Source organism: Talpa occidentalis, unplaced genomic scaffold (assembly GCF_014898055.3).
Source record: "Talpa occidentalis isolate TD23 unplaced genomic scaffold, MPIMG_talOcc4v2.1 talOcc4.2, whole genome shotgun sequence".
Taxonomy (NCBI): Eukaryota; Metazoa; Chordata; class Mammalia; order Eulipotyphla; family Talpidae; genus Talpa; species Talpa occidentalis.
The window spans coordinates 143106078-143123923 of record NW_023602073.1 but is presented as its reverse complement, the minus strand read 5'-3'; the positions used below and the strand labels follow the sequence as shown (position 1 = coordinate 143123923).

Sequence of the window (17846 nt, the reverse complement as noted above, 5' to 3'; positions counted from 1 at the left end):
CTCCACACAGGCCCAGTTTCCATTTTCAGAGGAGAAAAATGGCAAATGCCCAGGGTCCTCCTACCTGTGCGCTAGACGAAAGGGTCAGAGAGAAGCAGCAACTGCTACACAACTGGAGGAGACATCAGTACTGACACTGCAGCATACCCATGACTCTGAAAGCAGTGCTCGAAGATTACATTTTTCATGTCACTCTTGGAAAGTCCAAGTGCTTTCATTGATGTGTATTTTATATAAATACACACCTATGGCCACACTGTATTTACGGTCTGGTCCCTCCATTCTGGACATGAAGGGTCAGTTTTCACTTGCCCAAATACCAGCATCAGTCCTGGGAATACAGGAACACACACACACACACACACATACACAGCAACCCCCCTACTGCCACCACTGTTGGGTTCTGACTTACCTTTCATTTTCATGTCCTCCAGCAAAATGGAGTCAACTGTAGTCTGTTTATAAACTCTTGCGACTGCGGTCTTCTGCAAAAAAGCATGCAGGATTTATCTGGCCACAGGTTGTCAAATATTTTAAACAAAAGTAAACAACATTTTTCTGCCCCCCCCCCCCCAGTAACCCTCTTCCCCATGAACCAGCTCTACCACCCCTGTTTGACTGGCACAGGATGCGTTCAGGGAGGTTTTTACCGGGTTCCCATGATCCCTCTAAAACTCAAAAAATATTGGCAAAATCAGAGGTTTTGGGGCAGCAGGAATTGTCCCCCCAATTCCTCCCTGCCAGGCCCACCCAGGCCCTGAGAGGGAACAGCATGAGGCGGGAGAGTTGGGTTCAGGAGAGGATCCTTGTTGTGCCAGGATTCCCAGGGCGGGACATCCTCCGAGAGGAAGGGTTGCTGGGGAAACAGTAAGAGGAAGGAGAAGTCATTGCTTTTTCGACCCCTCGTTTCCCCACCAGACTTCAGCTGTCAGGCCTGTGGCACAGCCACTGCTGGTCTCACCTGCGGCCTGGCGGAGTGGAAGAGAAAGCCTTACACCCTGCTTGTTCTCCTCCCACTGACCTCTCCCCCGCAGCACATACAGAGGTGGGGAACCTCGTGCTAGCTGGCCATTTCTCCCTGCCGCTCCCCTTGCAGCCCCGGAAGCGCAGGGCACCATAAAGCCCAGCAGGGGCCTGAGATGGAGGCCTCGAGTCCCCTCAGGCGGGCTTTTATTTTTAAAAAGCAGAATGCCAATACACAGAGTAAAAATGGCTTTTAGGCAGATACATCTGTACTCAAGCATCTTAGGACATGTTTTCTTGCATAGACAGTTCACATTAAAATGTCTTAAGCCCAACGACTCAGTTATAAACATGTTATGAGTTTGTTTATCCTGGGAGCAGGGAAAGACTTTTATACACAGCCCGGCTTCTGAGCCTTCCAGGGGCGGAGGTTAACAAACCTTGGGAAAACAGTCTTTCATAGAAGAAGAGAATAAAGTAGCGCACAGTATTCTGTTTCCCTATTGAAGGAAGGAAAACAAAGGAGTAATCAAAACCGTAATTTATGGGAAAGGAGGCAGACTTCCATCTGCTTTTATTGAAAACCCATCCTGCAGATGTTGGGTCTAATTACAAATCTGCCATTTTCTCGTTGATTGACTTTAGTGGAATCTCAGTCTCCGATCGGCATACGGTGCTGTTACCACATATAAAATATAATTATTTAATTGATCTTTAGACACCTATTCTTTTTATGCAGATGAGAGAGCTTTGCGCATGAAGGCTGTCGTTCCAGAGGTGAGTGTCTGAATACTAAATGTTGGTTTCGTTCCCACAGGTTCACAACAAACAGGATTCCTAAATGCCCTTAAGGACAGTCCTGCGAGATATCCTTTGTGGTGCCCTGCTTCCGCGGGCGTGTGGGAAGTACTGCCTGGCCTCCTGCTCTCTGTCCCGGCCTGTCCTTCTCAGACATCATATTCTTTTTATTCTGGAGTGCATCTAGGGCACCCCCTGGTATCCACCTGCCTTGCAGTAGCGTCTGAATGGCAGAGCCTACCAGAGGCTCGTTTAGCCTGGTTGAAGCTAAGGTGCTCTTTTGTTGGGAGACCCAGGAGGGACGCTTGCACTGATTTGTGTTAAATCAGGCTGGTCTGAGGAGAAGGCTGGGGCTCCGTCTGACTTTACTGTCATCAGCAGGTCCCTGCAGTGTATATAGGGGTGCCCCTGGGGGTCCTTTTCTTGGCAGACAGACACTGGGTTGGGTGCTCTGGCCCTCCTCGTAGATTCCGTCAGGAGGTGTGGCTCCTTCGGGCAGCATGGATGACAGATTTATTTCCAGAAAAGAACACCTTCTCATGGCTCTGAGGGGACTAAATTTGGTCCATGTCAGTCATCGGACCCCATCCTGCCAGGCGGCACACACGCCCCGCAGTGCTGTGGGCACCTGACGGAAAAGACATCCACTGAGACATGCTTGAGTGGACTCCCGCTCCCTCCCCTGCCCGCGGCATGTCACGGGGTCAGCACTGGGCCTGCGTGACCCTCTCTCCCAGTCCAGCTGGGACCCAGCTCTTTCTTTTCCTCTAGGCAGGTAGATGGGGCCCGAACACCTCCTTCCTCCCTGGAGCAACCGTCTTATGGCAGAGAATTGCTCAAGAGTAAAGAGACACATGACACAGTTATTGAAATAAACCAATTTGTGTCCCTGGGCTGGGTTGGTGGGGGACTGCGGTGTTGGCAGTGGTGGTGTTACTGAGATAGATCTAAAAGCAAACTTGGCTCTTTCTGTACATTCACATAATGTCTTCTTGGTGCATCTGTGTTGTCGGGCAGCAGAGAATGTTCTCTGTGAGTACTGAGGCAGGAGGACGGGAACAGGGAGGTGACATGGGCAGGCTGGGCAAAGCCCCCCGCTGGCCTTCATTCTTCTGGAAGTGGCGGGGACTTACAGGAACATAGATGTCCCCATACTCAAAAGTGAGAAGCTGGGCTTTCGTGGTTACAAAGCACACACAAGTTTCACGTGTCACTAAGCCTCCCCCTCCTTAGAGGGGTGACCCCCAAAGACCCTCTGTTGTGACGGCGTCTTCTGTTTGACATGTGCTTTGAAGAAGAACATCCTTCTTGCATGAGTCTGTGAAGAAGCGCTGAGTTCTGGTAAAGGAGCATGTGTTTGTACCCTGAAAGATTCTTGGTGCTACTGGGTTGCGGTGTATCTGGGGGGAAATAGTAAGCTATGGTGATTAGTGATAACTTGTATTTTACAAGTAAGGCTGGATTCCTCCGGTATTTTTGGCGCCTGCCTTCCTCTGGACGCCCGTGTGCTTTGGGGGTAGCACCGGATGGCTGGGTGGGAGCTTCTGAGGGCAGCTTGAGAAGTACATGGTTGTAATAATGACAGGAGGGGCTCCGTGGCCTGGGATGGCACAAGGTCCCTGTGTTCACTGGACCCCGCCTGCTATGGGGTGGAGTTCATGGCATCAGAGAAATGCGAACCCCGGAAAGCTGTTGTGAGCTCCCCCGCAACGAGGCCTGGGAGCTGGGAGTTTTTCTTGAGGTGGTGGGTTTTCTGTGGGTGGCCCTGACTTGTGACCTTTCCGTGACCTGGTGGACAGCAGTGCTACCACAGCCTGCCCTCCCCAGCCCTGCGGTCTGCGTGAGCAAGAATCTGTTTAGATACCGAGTTCTCGTGCCCGGAGGAGGGTTTCCGGCCGAACTACCAGAGTAAGAGTTGGAGTCCGGTGGGAACTTCGCAAGTGGCCACTGTCAGGGGCAAGAAAATTGCATATTTAAGCTTTTTCCATGGCCTCAGCTCTGACCCCCGACTATGACATACAAATATTTTAACAAGGAATAAGGGCACAGGCCAAGGTTTCTCACCCTGGATTTACTGGATTTAGAGTAAATCTGCAAAAAACAATGTCAGTGATGAAGTGTGTCTGTGAACAGACCCGCTTCACAGATGACTGACCAACGCGCTTTAAAAGGAACCTGGTGCCAGCGACGGAAACGTTGACACATCAGAGGCTCCTCATCAGCCCACATGAAGCTCCAGAAGAAAGGCCTAGACCAGCTGGTGCTGTGACTAGGCCGAGACAAGGGCTGCTGGTTCCAGGGGGCGACAGAGCCGGCAGGGAGCAGAGGAGGGAGGCAGTCATAAAGGCTCCTCTGTGGGCCCCACTGGGCCTGCACTGCCTGCAGGTGAGGGAGGGACAGCTGCTTGGCCCACGGGCATCCTCCACCCACTCCTCTCTGTCTCTCTCCCTCCCTGCCTGCCCCTGGCTCCTATAACCCAAGTCCTTTCCCTCCCTCTCCCCCTGTAGCCCAGGCCTGGCAGGGGAGATGCCCATGGGGGCTGCCTGATCCTGTCTTACTGGACTGTGGGCTCCCCGAGGCTGATGGAGACAAGAGATCACACGGGAACTGCCCCACACCCTAGAGTGACTTTAGGGTCCTCTGTAGTTAGCTGCACGAAGCACCGGCAAGGGGGAGAAGGTCCTGGTGCCTGCCTACGAGGGTCACATTATGTCGGAAATAAGAGTAGCCAGGCAAGCCCCTGTGGGGGAAGCACGCGTCCACACCTCGTCCTTGTAGACTTCCAGAGTTCCCAGAGGCAGCACCCCTGAGGAACAGGTCCCCAGAGAGGGGAGCCACTGCAGATCAAGTCTTTTTGGCATAACATCATTAATGTCCAATTAAAAGGATTACAGTCATTTTTAATCATGACTTATTGTTCAGGGCTCCCAAAACAGAGTTTGCTGTGGTTGATAAATCAAATGGTAATTGAGTCTACATTTGTGGAAGCTTTTGACAGAAAAACCTTTGTAGCCCAATTTGCATTCATTTCCAGGCACACCATCTGACAGCCATCCCTCTGGTCTCGTGGAACGTGGTAGAAGGTGCATCGGTCTGAGGCCTCCCGGGAGAGGGACACCTAGGGCAGGGGAGTGTGACCCCAGGTTTGGTATCTGCTCCTCAGGAGGCCCCAGAAGACAAGAGAGTGTCCTGAGTGCCCTGACAACTGGACCCGCACAGAGGGGTTCAGTCACCCCAGTTTATGCACCCAGGTGTCTGCAGAACTAGTGCTTGCTGCCTCCACCCCCCCACCCCCACTAAGCACCACCCACTGCCCCTTGGGTGTGATGCCGGGATTTCGTGCAGAAGGACCTTCAGCCGCATCTCATAGGGTCACAAAGTGGGGGAGGGGAGGTGGCTTTTGTAATCGCCCAAGGAACACAAGGACGCGTTCTCATGGGGAAAATAGCAAATAGTCGCAACGGTTAGAGCAGAGGAAACGTCACGCTGTAGGGAGAGCTTTGTGGACGTTTGTGGGTCCCTCCGTGTGGTCTCCTGAGAGTTGGAATGCCTTCTGTGCACCCCACACATGCCTGAACTGGGTTGGGGGCTGCTTGTCCCTAGAAGGGATCATCTGCCTCGTCCTACATCTTCGCCTTTCAGGATTTCTGGCAGCTCCCGGCCCGGGGATGTGGCTTGTTCTCCTTGGGGGTGTTCAGATTCCCTAAGTTTCTCATGGCTCAAAAACAAGAGAGGGGGTGACGGCTGCGTGCGGCAGCGCCGAGTCAGACGCGAAGCACACCTGAGTGTGGAGGGAGGTGCGTGGCGTCCCCTGAGGAGGCTGCCCCCCCCACCACCGCGCGTCCCCCCTGGCCGCCACCCACACTGGGTCCCTGCAGCGCTGCGATTTTGCCAGTTGATGGGGAGAAGAAAATGTCATTGTTTAAATTTCCATTTTCTGGGTAACAATCGGGGTGCACATCTTTTCACATTTCCTGACCTTTTTCTCCTTTCCACAAGGTGCCAATTCATAACCTTGGTCCGTTTCTAGACCGGATTGTTCTTTCTTTCCCTACGAACGCGTCCTTTATGGGTTCTCAGCAGTAATTTTTTAAATATCTTTGGCCAGTATTTTTCTCCCAATTTCTCACTTAGCTTTTAACTTTACGTTTTCATACAAAGGGGTATCATTATTAACAACAACCTATTCATCTTGCACTCCATTATTCCTGGCCTTCGTGCCTTGGATCCTCACCCCGAAACTGTATGATTATTTCCTTTATTCCTCTAATGCCTTTATATTTTGCTCCTTTAGTTTGGCACAGTAATTTATCTGAAATTCAATTTTATGTGTGTGGTGCAAGCTGAAGTTGTCACTTTATTTTTCCCAAACGCTTAATGAGTGCCCCAGTACCTCTTCATATTCTGTTATCGTATCGATATTCTAGTGGCTCTCAAACTTTAGCTCTCAGGATTCCTTTACACTCTTAAAATTATTGAGGAGCCCAAAGAGCTTTCATTTGTGTGGACTGTATCTATTTTTATTTGTCGTGTTTGAAATTCAAACTGAGAAGACTTTAAACACAGAAAGGCCCAGGTGCACAGGCAGTCAGCGTGAGCGTAACGGCCTCATCGTGCATGGCGGACCCCTGGGCCCTGAAAGCAGCATGATAGTGAAGCTGCGGACGAGCTTTGGGTATTGCTACAAAGCTAGTCGTGATCCGCAGAATCCCCGGGAAAATGTCTTGGGGGACCCGACAGGCTCCAGGGGCCACACCTGGAGAACCTGTCATTCTCGCCACTGCTGATTCGAAATGCCTCCCTCCCGCCCTATGCCCAGAGCCGTCCCCACTCGGTCCTGCCCTACTGCAGCTCTGGAGGTGTCTCACCTGTCTTAGTTTACCTGAAAAGCTTTCCCCCCTCTGCCGAGCCCTCCTGCATCTGTTTCACAATTTCTTGTCTGTTCTAACATATCTTCTCTTCCTGATGAATTTTAGCATGAGTTTGTTGAATTCCATTTTTTCAATTCCAGTTGGGATTTTGGTTGGAATTCCAATAACTGCCCAGATTAATCTGTGGCCACTCCATAACTTTATTGCCCCCCCACCACACACAAACACACCATACACAACACACAACACATGCATAGCACACACCACATGCACCACACATACAACACATACCATATATACCACACATATAACATACACTACATGTGCCACATAACCATACACACAACACATACAACATACATAACACACAACACACATTACATGCACCACACATCACACACACACACAGAGCAATGCAGTAACAGGCCCTTGGGTACCGCGAACAGGTGTGTGTTCCTGTCTCTATCTAAGAATTATAGGCCATCTATTTGATGAGGGAAATAATGCTGACAAGTTCCTAAATATCTAAACGTATTTAATGCTGATGTAGACACTCCAGAGTACAGAAGGGAAATTTCTCTGATCTCTGTTCTCCCAACAAAGTGCATCTTGTCAGCGAGCACTGCCTATTTTACTCTACCTTTTAGAAGAAATGAATGATTATCAACAACATCCTGAGGCCCTCAAGCACCAAGACAGAGACCTGAACCAGGCTAAGAAGCACAGGAACCGGCAGGCGCCCAGGCCGAGGAAATCCCCACCAGACAGCCAGACCCCAGGCCCTCGTAGCCAGCTTGGGACGGGAAGGGCCTCAGCATTCTCTGGTCTCCTGGAATCCAGGGGACTTGGGTCAGTGAGAAAACCCACATGAAACACACAGACTTTAAAAAATAAAGCTATTATGTGGATTTGGCAAAAAATGCCGCAGGCAGCCTGACTGCTGCGGTGGAGAGGCAGGCAGGGGCAGGTTAATGGAGACAAGCTCTTCCCAGGGGCTCTGAGGCCCGGGCTGAGGAGCAGGGTGTGACATCATGGCCATCTCTGCCGTGCAGCCCTGAGCTCCGAAGCCACAAACTTTGTGTCTGTCACTTGGCGTCCTGAGAAGTGTCCTTTTTCTCCTCTTGTCTGAGACCCTCTTCCCGGTCTCTTGCCCTGCTGTGTGAGCTCTTGTGAGTTGCGTGGCCTCTCTGGGCCTCAGCTTCCTACCTGGAAAACGAAGGATTTAAATAAATCAGGAGGTCGTAATACGGGGTCCTTGTATAGCCACATATCAGGGGAGTTTTTAAGCCTCTGACATTATAAAAAATACTGGGCATTTTTTCTGAGAAAAGAATGGAAAGTTAGGTCAAAAATACTTGGGTCCATGACCCCTCACCTTTGTGAGTCGCAGAATACTGGGGTGTCCTCATGTGCTGCCCAGCCCTGTATCCCCACCCCTGTAGGCCTGGCTTGCCTTCCCGGGACACATAGACCCTGTCCCCTTAGGGCAGTGGGTTCCTCCTGCCCACCCACCCCTGCCTGTCCCAAGAACAGAGTTGGGTGCACAGAGCTCAGTGGGGCAGGGGCTAGTCGGGGGGTGGGTTATCCCCACTGGTGTTTTCGGTCTTTTTCAATCTCTGATAATCTAGTCTAAGTCTCGGCTGCAACCTCTTGGGCGGTGGCTGCAGGCATTCAAAGCACCCTCTGTCTTACGGTGGGGGAGAGGCACAGGCAGAAGCATAGTAACTGCAGGAACATCCAACTGCGTATGAAACTGGCCCCTAGTGGAGCTGGCATGTTTCCTCACATTCTTCCTTTAAAAGAATCGGCAAATGAGTTTTGAAGCGTGTAAGAGACTGTTGTGTGCACGTGTGTTCCTGCATCTCATTGTGACATGGGTGCTTCCCGGCACCTGTTCTGGTGCCTGTACCTCAGCCTCAGAGTAAACGTGGAGGGGGTTGAGTGTGTTCACAGGCCCTGACCAGAAGGTCCCATCTCCACCAACAGAGGTTAGGGTTTTCGTGTCCTTCTGAAAGAACTAGCAGAGGAACCCACCCCTAGCCTTTCTGTCTAACTGGCGGAACCAGAATGCCAGGACTCAAATCCTAGCTCTTACTTATTCCTTAAGCAAATTACTTCACTGTTTTCTGCCTCAGTTTCCCTCTTGGTTAAGTAGAGATCGCACTGGTTTGCTCTGAGGATTAAGCCTGAGATGTGACCCAGGGCCCAGGCGAGGACGGTGATTCTGTGAGCCAGGCGGTGGGGGTGAGGGCAGCTGTGAGCCCGGGGGTGAGCAGAGCGTCTTGTCCTTGACCTAAGACTCGAGCCTTTGGACGTGGCTGAGCTGACGGTGAAATTGCATCCTGCTGTGTATAAAATGCTTCGAAAGCACATGATATACCAATACAGAAAACTGCGTTTATGTTATTGCTGTTACCGTAAACCTTTAAAACCCATGTCACTGCTCACAGCACATCCTTGGAGATAATCCCTGTGCGGGACCTTGCAGAGGGAACAGCTGCCAGACAAGGGGCAGCGGCCACTTTAGCTCATCATCCCCCTGCCCCTTGACGTGCCAGTTATTACGTGGCTCGTGCCTAAGCGTGTTATGTAGATTTGATGTCACCATCATGCTACCTAATTGCAAGCCTTGGGTGACACCGAAGTGCTTCTGAGGTCACATTTCGGCTCTGCTGCTGTTGCTCAGTAAGTAAATCTTTTAGTTCCATTCTTTGATCTCCTTTCCTTCCTTGGTCACCTCCCGTCTCCATTTTGTTTATCGCCTCCTCTTTGATCTCTCTGGTCTTTTCCTCCCAGCTCGTGCTCAACCATTGCTGGTGTCATCTCCCTCCACACCCCCTCTTCCTTGACTCAGTCTTTCCACTGCTTGGCTCACTCTACCTGGGCCTCTGCTTTCACCCCCACGTGTGCTGTGGAGCTCACATGGGTGGCCTCCCCGGCCTGTCCCGTCTTGGGTGGGGGGATGAGGGTAGAAAGGGGAGCTTCTGTCTGCAGGCAGTTGAGAACAAGGCCATCTTTGCCACGTGAACCACCATCCCTGTGTTCATCCTGGGCTTCCACCATACCCGTCTGCCCACCTGAGAAAGGAAGAGGTAGCCCAGGCAGGGGGCAGCCCAGGGTAGCGGTCTCCTCTCTGCATCTCCCTGTCCCCCCCGCCAATCCTTCCTACCCATCTGTATCTGCTTTTCTAAAATACCACCTTGGTTTTCCTCTGCACAGACACAGCTGCCCCCACTCTTTGGTTCACCTCTTTGGCTCCCGCCACAGGGAGCAGCAGGGCCTGCTGGGGCCCGCCCTGGCTCCTGGAAGAGCCGGCTGCCCTCCTGACTCGCCAGTAGAGGAACATTCTCCTCCCGTTCATTTCTGGTGGTGCTTTTCTGAAAGCTTGCAGTTCTAGATGTTTGGGCTTGAGTGTAAAGCTTGTTTCAGCTTCTGCAAGAACAAGTCCAGTGACTTATCCTGATGTTGAGAGTCTATCAGCGGGCAGGGCTCCATCCACTAATGGGGTGCAAGCGCCCCCTGTGCCTGGAAGATGCCTTGTTAGCGGGGACATGGCAGATGATGAGATGGTGCCGGACAATCCATTTCTGGTCTCCCGATGAACTGTAGCCAGTCCCGAAGCGGGTCAGTGGGGATGTGTGACAGCAACACCTCCGGGGCACAGCACAGCATGAGTATTTCCTTTCCCTCGCTGTCATTTATCTTTGGGCCTGATGTATATTTCAGCTCCCAGAACTGTGATGAATTCTTCTTTTTCTTGAGAAACTTCTATATCTTGTAAATAGAATTTTATAAACATTGATGGGGCAGAAGAAATCTCTAGTCTCTTCAGATCGCCACCCTCTTGGCTGTCCCACTATCTGCTGGGCTACAGGTTGTGCTGCGGAGCTGTGGACTCCCTGTTACTTGGCATCTGCTGCAGCCAGGCTTCCACGCAACCGTCTCAAGAGCTGTGGGCTGCCTTCTGTGTCGGGGTTCGCCAAAGGGCTGAGGAAGCTTCCTCTCAGTGCAAATTCCCCTCCCCCGATGCCACTCTGAGAAATGCCCACTGGTTCAGAGCCCACCCCCAGGGTGAAAGAGGGGTCGGGGGAGAGACAGCCTTGAAGATGAACCCTGCCTGGGCAGCAGCTGCCCCACCAGCCCCGCGCCCCACAGTCAGCTGCAGCTAGTGAGAGGGGGTGACGTGATGGTTCCCCAGGTCGGGGAGATACCCGCGGGCCTCACAGCCCTCAGCACTCGGAAACCAAACTTCGAGTCTGTGATTGAAGTGCAATATTGGGGTATCGAGGACACCCGTGGAAGGCGGGGCTTGCGGTTAGCGTCCTAGTCTTGCTGCCGCCACCACAGGCTCCGCCATGAGTCACCAGGAAAAGGCAAAGGTCAGGTAGGGAGGATGATCAGGACTGGGGTGAGAGAATGGGCGCGCCAGGGCCCCTTGCGCTGGGCTATGGTGCTGTGGCCAAGGGTCTCCACCGAGGAAGCAGCCTGCGAGGGGCTGGGGGTTCCGTCCAAATCCCGGGCCCTCCCGGGCTCACCTCCTTGACTCGGGGTCACTGTGCTGGAGGCCGTGGTGTGCTTCTTCTCCGTCTGGTCGATCGTGGGCCTCTCGGGTTTCCACACCTACCTGATCAGCTCCAACCAGACGACGAACGAGGATGTGAGTGCCTGGGTCTCGAGGTCTTCTGTGTCCACTGCAGGGGAGGGGAGGGTCTCCAGGGCCCAGCGTCTTCACACCTTCCCAGGTGGACGCCCGGGAGCCCAGGGGAGCAGGTGGGGCTCCAGGTCACCCCTGGGAATCTCTCAAGTGCCTGGTTTTCGGACCACCTCACTCAGAAACTCAGGTCAGCCAAGTTACCCCATCGGAGCCCTCAGGGGGCAACCCCTTTCTCCCCACGGCAGCCATTTTGTAAGCTCATCACAGCTCCCCAGAGGAGCGGCCATGCTGGCGAACTCACTCACTGAGTCTCATGTTCAGCAGCTCCGCTTCATTTTGGGGCATCACCCTGACCCAGAGTTCAGCTTTTTGTCCACGATTCTGTATACACTTATGCAGGTAGAGACCTCTCTCTACAGCGACAAGAACCTTCCACATGAGCCCAACCCTCTCTCCTCTGAATAGATTCTGGCAGAGTGTCCCTCGGTACCTGAATTACTCGTCAGAATCAGTCAAAGCCTTCAGGATCAGCCTCAAAGCCTTGAAAAAACGGTGCTGATGACATTCATGAGTCAAGAGAATATTAATGTGGTCATTTGTACTTGGTAGCTCTGAATATTAGAGGTTACCAAGTGAGTTTGGCCCCACAGGAGACTGAATTCAGTCTATAATTGGCAATTACTTGACTCTTGACTACCATTGACTTAGCTACTATTCAGCAGATTCAATGTGAGCGGGGCAAATATCTCCGTGGCTTGTGTGAGCTGGCCCTTGGTACCAGGTAGTGGAAATAAGAGATTATTGACCCAATCTAACCTGCTGTACATGCTCATTTTCCTTGAGAAAAGTTTCTCCGTTTCTCCTGCTAAAGAAACACATAAAGATTATTTGTATTCTTTGTGGGCCAATTGACTTGAAGGGCGGTGAGTCTTATTGACCTCCCTTTTCTTGCAGATTAAAGGATCTTGGTCGAACAAAAGAGGAAAAGAAAACTATAATCCCTACAGCTATGGAAACATCTTCACAAATTGCTGCGTGGCCCTGTGTGGGCCCATCTCTCCAAGGTGAGATTCAGAAAGCACCACGCTCTCCAGCAGGCTCACCTGGCCATGGACTCTGGCCTCCGAAGGGAGAGAGCTGGCCTTACAGCTGGGCACTGGAGCAGCTCAGCTCTCGGCTTTATCCCCCAGACACGGCCTTCACGAAGCAGAGCTGCTGTTCTGCTTGGTGCCTTTTTGGTTCTTCAGCTGAATTCATGTCAAGTTTAGAGGAAATCACTTAAGGGTCAAAATAGGGAAACTGAGGCATGTGACCTCGCATGAATGACTGGTGCTGAGCATCCATGACAGGCAGGGAGCTGTGGTTAGCAGTAAGAGAGCCAGAACACAGCACAGGAAGCAATCAGAAAATAAATGCTAAGAGCTGAGTTGTACAGAATAAAATTGCTAAGGAGCTCAGAGGGAGAGCTGTGTGGGCTGAAGATCGTGGGGATGATAAAACAAAGATAATGTTAATAACAGCAGCCGCTGGCATTTGCTAAGCTACTGTTAGGCTCCACTCCAAGTGCTTTACGTGTGTTAATGTCTTAAAATCCCACTCTGTCCCTATGAGGAAGGTACTATTATGCTCCTTGCCGTGGAGAGAGGTTAAATAACATGCCCGAGATCACACAGCCCGTGCATGCTGGCTAATCAGCGCTCAAACCCAACCTCTGACACCAGAACCAGTGTGTGTGTCCACTGGCCAGGCTGCTGCCAAGTCAGGACTCTGCAAGTCCAAAATGCAAGCGGCTCTTGATTATTTGTGAGTTAACGCCCATGGAGGAAAGTATTTCCAACAGATTCGTCAACCAGTCATCAAAAGCATTTATTGAGCAAACATGCCAGGACTCTGAAACAAGGGCATTTCTGGAGCAAGCACCGCTCCTGGGGTGGATTCCGTGGCTCCAGGGGGTACAGACAGCTGTCACTCTGCTCAGGCAGAATGAGAGGGGTCAGTGTTTTTCTGCCCGTCCTCTTGTTGCTCCCTTTGCTCTGCCCTGTCTCTGCCCAACCTCACCCACCTGTGCCCTTCAGCAGGCCAGGCCTTCTAGGGGTGTCCCACCAGTTCCCCCACTGAGCCGTGTCCTGCACCTCAGCCAGGGCCTCAGAACCACCTGTCTTCCCAGAATTCTGTGCTGTGTTGCCTTTAGCGCATTCTTAAGTGTGCTCATGATTGAGAGGTCACACTTCCCAGGAAGAACCTCGGGTGTGGGCAGACACACGTTCAGTTCCCTGCATGGTGTCCCCAGAGCTGTGGGGGCAGCGAGGTGGGAGGGCCGGGTCTGGGAGGAGCTGGGTCTTCCTGCAAGTCTGGTGTCAGGAGTGGAAAACCAAAAAGATAGAACGTCCCAAGATGCACTCTGGGCCAGGCCAACATCACCAGGCCAGTGCCACAGGTCCCCAGGCCTAAGAAGTCACCTGCCGCTGCTGCTGCCCAGACACTTGCAGCAGGCCCTGAGGTGGGGCTGTGAGGGAGCAGTGTCCAGGGCCAAGCAGGCGAGTCTGCATGGTGAAGTGCTATGTGCGGGCAGGGCAGGCTCCACGGAACACCCGGGGGTGCTTCTCAGAGGTGGGGTCCAAGTGGTGACCTGGTCTAAAAGATGAGTGGGAATGAGAGAGAAGGAACTGCGGGAGGCCAGACAGAGCCAGCAGCCTGTGCCAAGTGCCCAAGGTAAGGGAGAGGCTGGCCCATCAGGGGAGAAACGAGGGGGGTTAGTGATCGAAGAGGGAGGGCGTGGGGGTAAGAGGTGAGATGAGGGAATATGGCCAGATTTTCAGGGGACCAGGAGAAGGGGCGAGTGTCACCATGTGGGACCGGACATTGAACAGGCTGAGCCCACAGGATGCAGGCCCTGAATAGCTTTGTTTTCCCCCTGCTGTCTGTCCCTTCAGACTCTCTTGCTGACCTAGTTTTTTTTCTGCGCCTGGATAAAATCCTCTGCAATTCCCTCAATTTCTCCTGTCACTTAAAAAAAAAAAAAAAAAAAAAAAAAAAAGGAAGAAAGAAAGGACCACAGGCACTTTCATTTCCTTCAAAATAGGGTCATTTCTGTGAACTTTCCACCCCTCCAACCCCTGCCCCAGTGGGATTTCGGCCTACATTTGGGGAGGGTACAAGTTCAGTCCCCCCCATCCTCCAGTTGCCACTCCACAGGGATCTCTCCCACGGGGTCCCTCCGGCCACCCTCCCCCCCGCCCCCTGATTCTCATCCCCCGCAAGCACACACATTTCCTTCCTCCAGGATGTCCTCTGGTCTTTCACCCCTGGTCTTCTATACCCTTGAAGGAGTCACAGATTTGATCTGAGAAGCCCATTAATGTTCCTGTCTAAGGCGGGCAGGGGTGCCTGGCACCTCCCTTCGGAAGATGGTGGCTCTGGTTGTTGCGGGTTTTCTGTACTAAGCCTCTAGGGATTCTGCTGAAACTGGAGCAGAGACAGTCCAGTTAAAGGTGCTGTCAGAAGCATATTTTAATGACTTGTCACTCTGACTCTAAGCTGAAGAGATTGTGCAGGCACAATCATGCAGGTCGTTGTTTCCCGGAAGCTGCTCAGGATTTCAGGGGGAGCGCTGGGCCGGCAGTGTGGCGCAAGCTCCACATAGTGATAACAGATTGGTCTTCTAGTCCAAAAGTGTATTTTTGTGAACCTTTGTTTTTGTGAGTGGGAGTCCCCACTTATAGCCAAACCTCACTGTCCTTTGCCATTCAACCCTTAGCCTCAAGGTCAAGGGTGAGCCTTCACTCAAGGCAAAACTCCCCTCTACTGTGTAGTTGCTACAGAGCCACCAAGTATAGAAAAGATGTCTTTATAAGCATTATTCAGAAGATTTGTCCCTGTGAAACAAAAAATCCATTTTTTCATTCCATCAACAAGCATTTGCTCAGCACTTCCTACATGTCCATGTGCAGATATAGCAAACATGAAGACACAGTCCTTTCCCTGGTGGTGCTCACACCCATGACACATGCAAACATGGAAATAGGTGATGCCAACATGATGTGACCCTGGTGCCCAGGGAGGCAGGAATCCCCTGGTTTGGACCAAGTGCTATAGGGAGGAAGAGGTGAAGGCTTCCTTAGAGCTGGCAGGTGCTGACAATGAAGACACTTGTGTAAAATCACTGTGACCCAGTGGAATACTACTCTGCTATAAAAAAGGTGAAACCCTGCCATTTACAACAACATGGATGGGCCGAGAGGGTATTTAATGTGTTTGTGAAATAAGCCAGATGGAGAAACACAAACATTGATTTCACTCACATGCAGTATGTGAAGAAATCAAGCAAACAAATGAACTAAATAAAATAAAAATAAGCTTTCAGACCATAAGACCAATTTGTGGTTACCAGAAGGGAAGGGGGTCTGGAGAGCGTAACCCCATGGAAGGTGAATGGGTAGAACTGGACTTGCAGTGGTGAGCTCATGCAGTATAGACCATGCAGAGTTTCAGAGATGCCACCTGGTGGATGCTATATAATGTTATAATGTAATGTTACTTCAATAAGTAAAAACATAAATAAAAAATTTTAATCCATTTTTATTTATTTTTTTTTTTAAAGATTTATTTATTGATTGATTGATTGATACATACAAGCACTGGGTACAGTTAGAAGCGCAGGAGGGAGAGAGAATTCACCAGAGCCAGAGCGGGGAGCAGAGCAGGCAGAAGGACTGAAGTACACTGCTGAGGGGAGCAGCGGGCGGCAGGAGAGGTCTGCGCGCCATGCGGGACCCTCCTCCCGAGGCCGGGGAGCAGCCGGGGATTGAACCGGCGTTGCAGAGACTGCCGGCAGCTTCCCAACCCAGCGCTCAACCGCTGCGCCACCGGAGAGGCCCTTAATCCATTTTTAAAGTAAAAAATCAAAAACCATAAAATTACTGTGACACAGGCAAGTGGTGATAGGCGCCATGGGGTGTGGGTGCGCGTAGGTTCTTCAAGCATCCAGCCATGGGAAGAAAGGAGGTGTAGGGACAGGGGCAGGGACTGGGGGCTCTTGAGCCTGGCCATGAAGAATGGACAGTAGTGTGGAAGGAAAACTGATTTGGGGCAAGAAAATCCCAACTTTAAACAAAAATAGAGATGGCCAAGTCCAGAGAGAGTGCCGGTTGTTCTTGGCTCCCTCCCCGAGGGTGCGTGGGCACAAGAAGGTCTCAGACCCCGCCTTGGGAATGACCTGGGCCACGGTGTGTAATAAGAACACGTAGACTTGAGGCTGCAGAGAGAGTTGGGGACTGGGTGCCAGAGCCTTGAAGCCGTAAGAAAGAGGGGTGGCCCGATGAGGACTGGGTGCTGGACAGCATGCTAATGGCCAGAAGGGGCGGGGGGCACTGGCGTGGAAGGAGATGGTGGGTCTGTTGCAGGGGGAGAGGGGCACAATTGCTTCCAGAATTTTAAAGCTGTGAGAGGACTGGCCACCTGAGTACATGCGAAGGGGACTGAAGGGGCATCCCAAGGTCCTGAAGTGGGGGTCCAGCACAGGAAGAGGAACCCCAAAACAAAAATTAAGATAAGTGTTGATAGCGTCTTTGGCTTTTTATTCACAATCTGCCTTCTGTGTTGTTGTTTCATAGCCTCATCGACAGAAGAGGGTACATCCAGCCTGACACCCCCCAGCCAGCTCCGCCCTCGAACGGGTTGGCCGCCTACGGGGCCACGCAGTCGCAGAGTGACATGGTAGGGCTGCTGCTTCCATGAGGGTTGCTCTGTGCTCTGTGTCCACTAACCCAGTAACCAGTCACCAGAAACCTCCCCGGACTTGCACTGACAGAAAGAGAGGAGCCAGGCCCAGCCCAGGAAGGGCTGTGTCCCCTCGGGCGGTTTGCTCGAGGTTGTGCTGGGGAAGTCCACACACAAATCTCCCAGAAACAGCTTCCGGCACCTTCTGTGGTGAAACATGCAGAAGGGGCTGTCATCTAGGGGCACGGCTGGCTGTCTGGATAGTCCCTGTAGCCCAGTCTGTCCCCTTGCCTTCGTGGGTGCAGAACCTGCCTTTTAAGTGTGCAGTTTGTGACGCTGCCAGTTCTCCCCATGTTCAGCCAAAACCAGGATCTTAGTTCAGCCAGGCACCTCAGTGCACAGCTGTCCATTCACCTGTCTGCACAGGTGAGGTGTCCCTGCAGCCAGATTGGCAGGGTGCCTCCCTGAGGGGCTGGCGGGAACGCAGCCACAGAGGTGGAGCTGGGCCTTTGGTTTCCACTCTGCAGGTGGGAGGCTCGGAGCACAGGAGCCTCTCTGTGCGCCTGGAATCCCAGCGTGCCCCCTCCATCAATGCCTTAAGACTCCTCAGGTATCTGTCAGAAAATTTCCCTCAGGGGTTGGTTCCCTGCTTCCAAAAGCGCAGACTGTGGCTCCAGGCTGTTGCTCCTTGGAGACCTGAATCACACCTCACCGAGTTTCCATGACAGCCAGGTCAGAGGCCAGCCTTGGGGTAGCCAAGGGAGGACAGCCCTGGGCACCTGGTTTCTCATGTTAACGCGGCCAGGAGGGAGCCGGCAGTCCAAGAGGCTCTCTAGTCACTA

General features: G+C 52.2%; 1 protein-coding gene across 3 annotated transcripts in view; it reads left to right on the top strand.

Annotated features, from left to right (window-relative positions):
• Nucleotides 1-17846, top strand: part of ZDHHC14 (zinc finger DHHC-type palmitoyltransferase 14) — a 219628-nt gene that overhangs the window by 187202 nt on the left and 14580 nt on the right. For 2 of the 3 annotated variants that reach the window (XM_054697935.1, XM_054697933.1), the window contains exons 5-8: nucleotides 1781-1829; nucleotides 11187-11289; nucleotides 12241-12350; nucleotides 16899-17001. In XM_054697935.1, coding sequence (XP_054553910.1) covers nucleotides 1781-1829; nucleotides 11187-11289; nucleotides 12241-12350; nucleotides 16899-17001 — 365 coding nt within the window. Of the gene's footprint in view, nucleotides 1-1702; nucleotides 1741-1780; nucleotides 1830-11186; nucleotides 11290-12240; nucleotides 12351-16898; nucleotides 17002-17846 lie in introns of all 3 variants that reach the window. The other variant, XM_054697936.1, reaches the window with a different exon arrangement.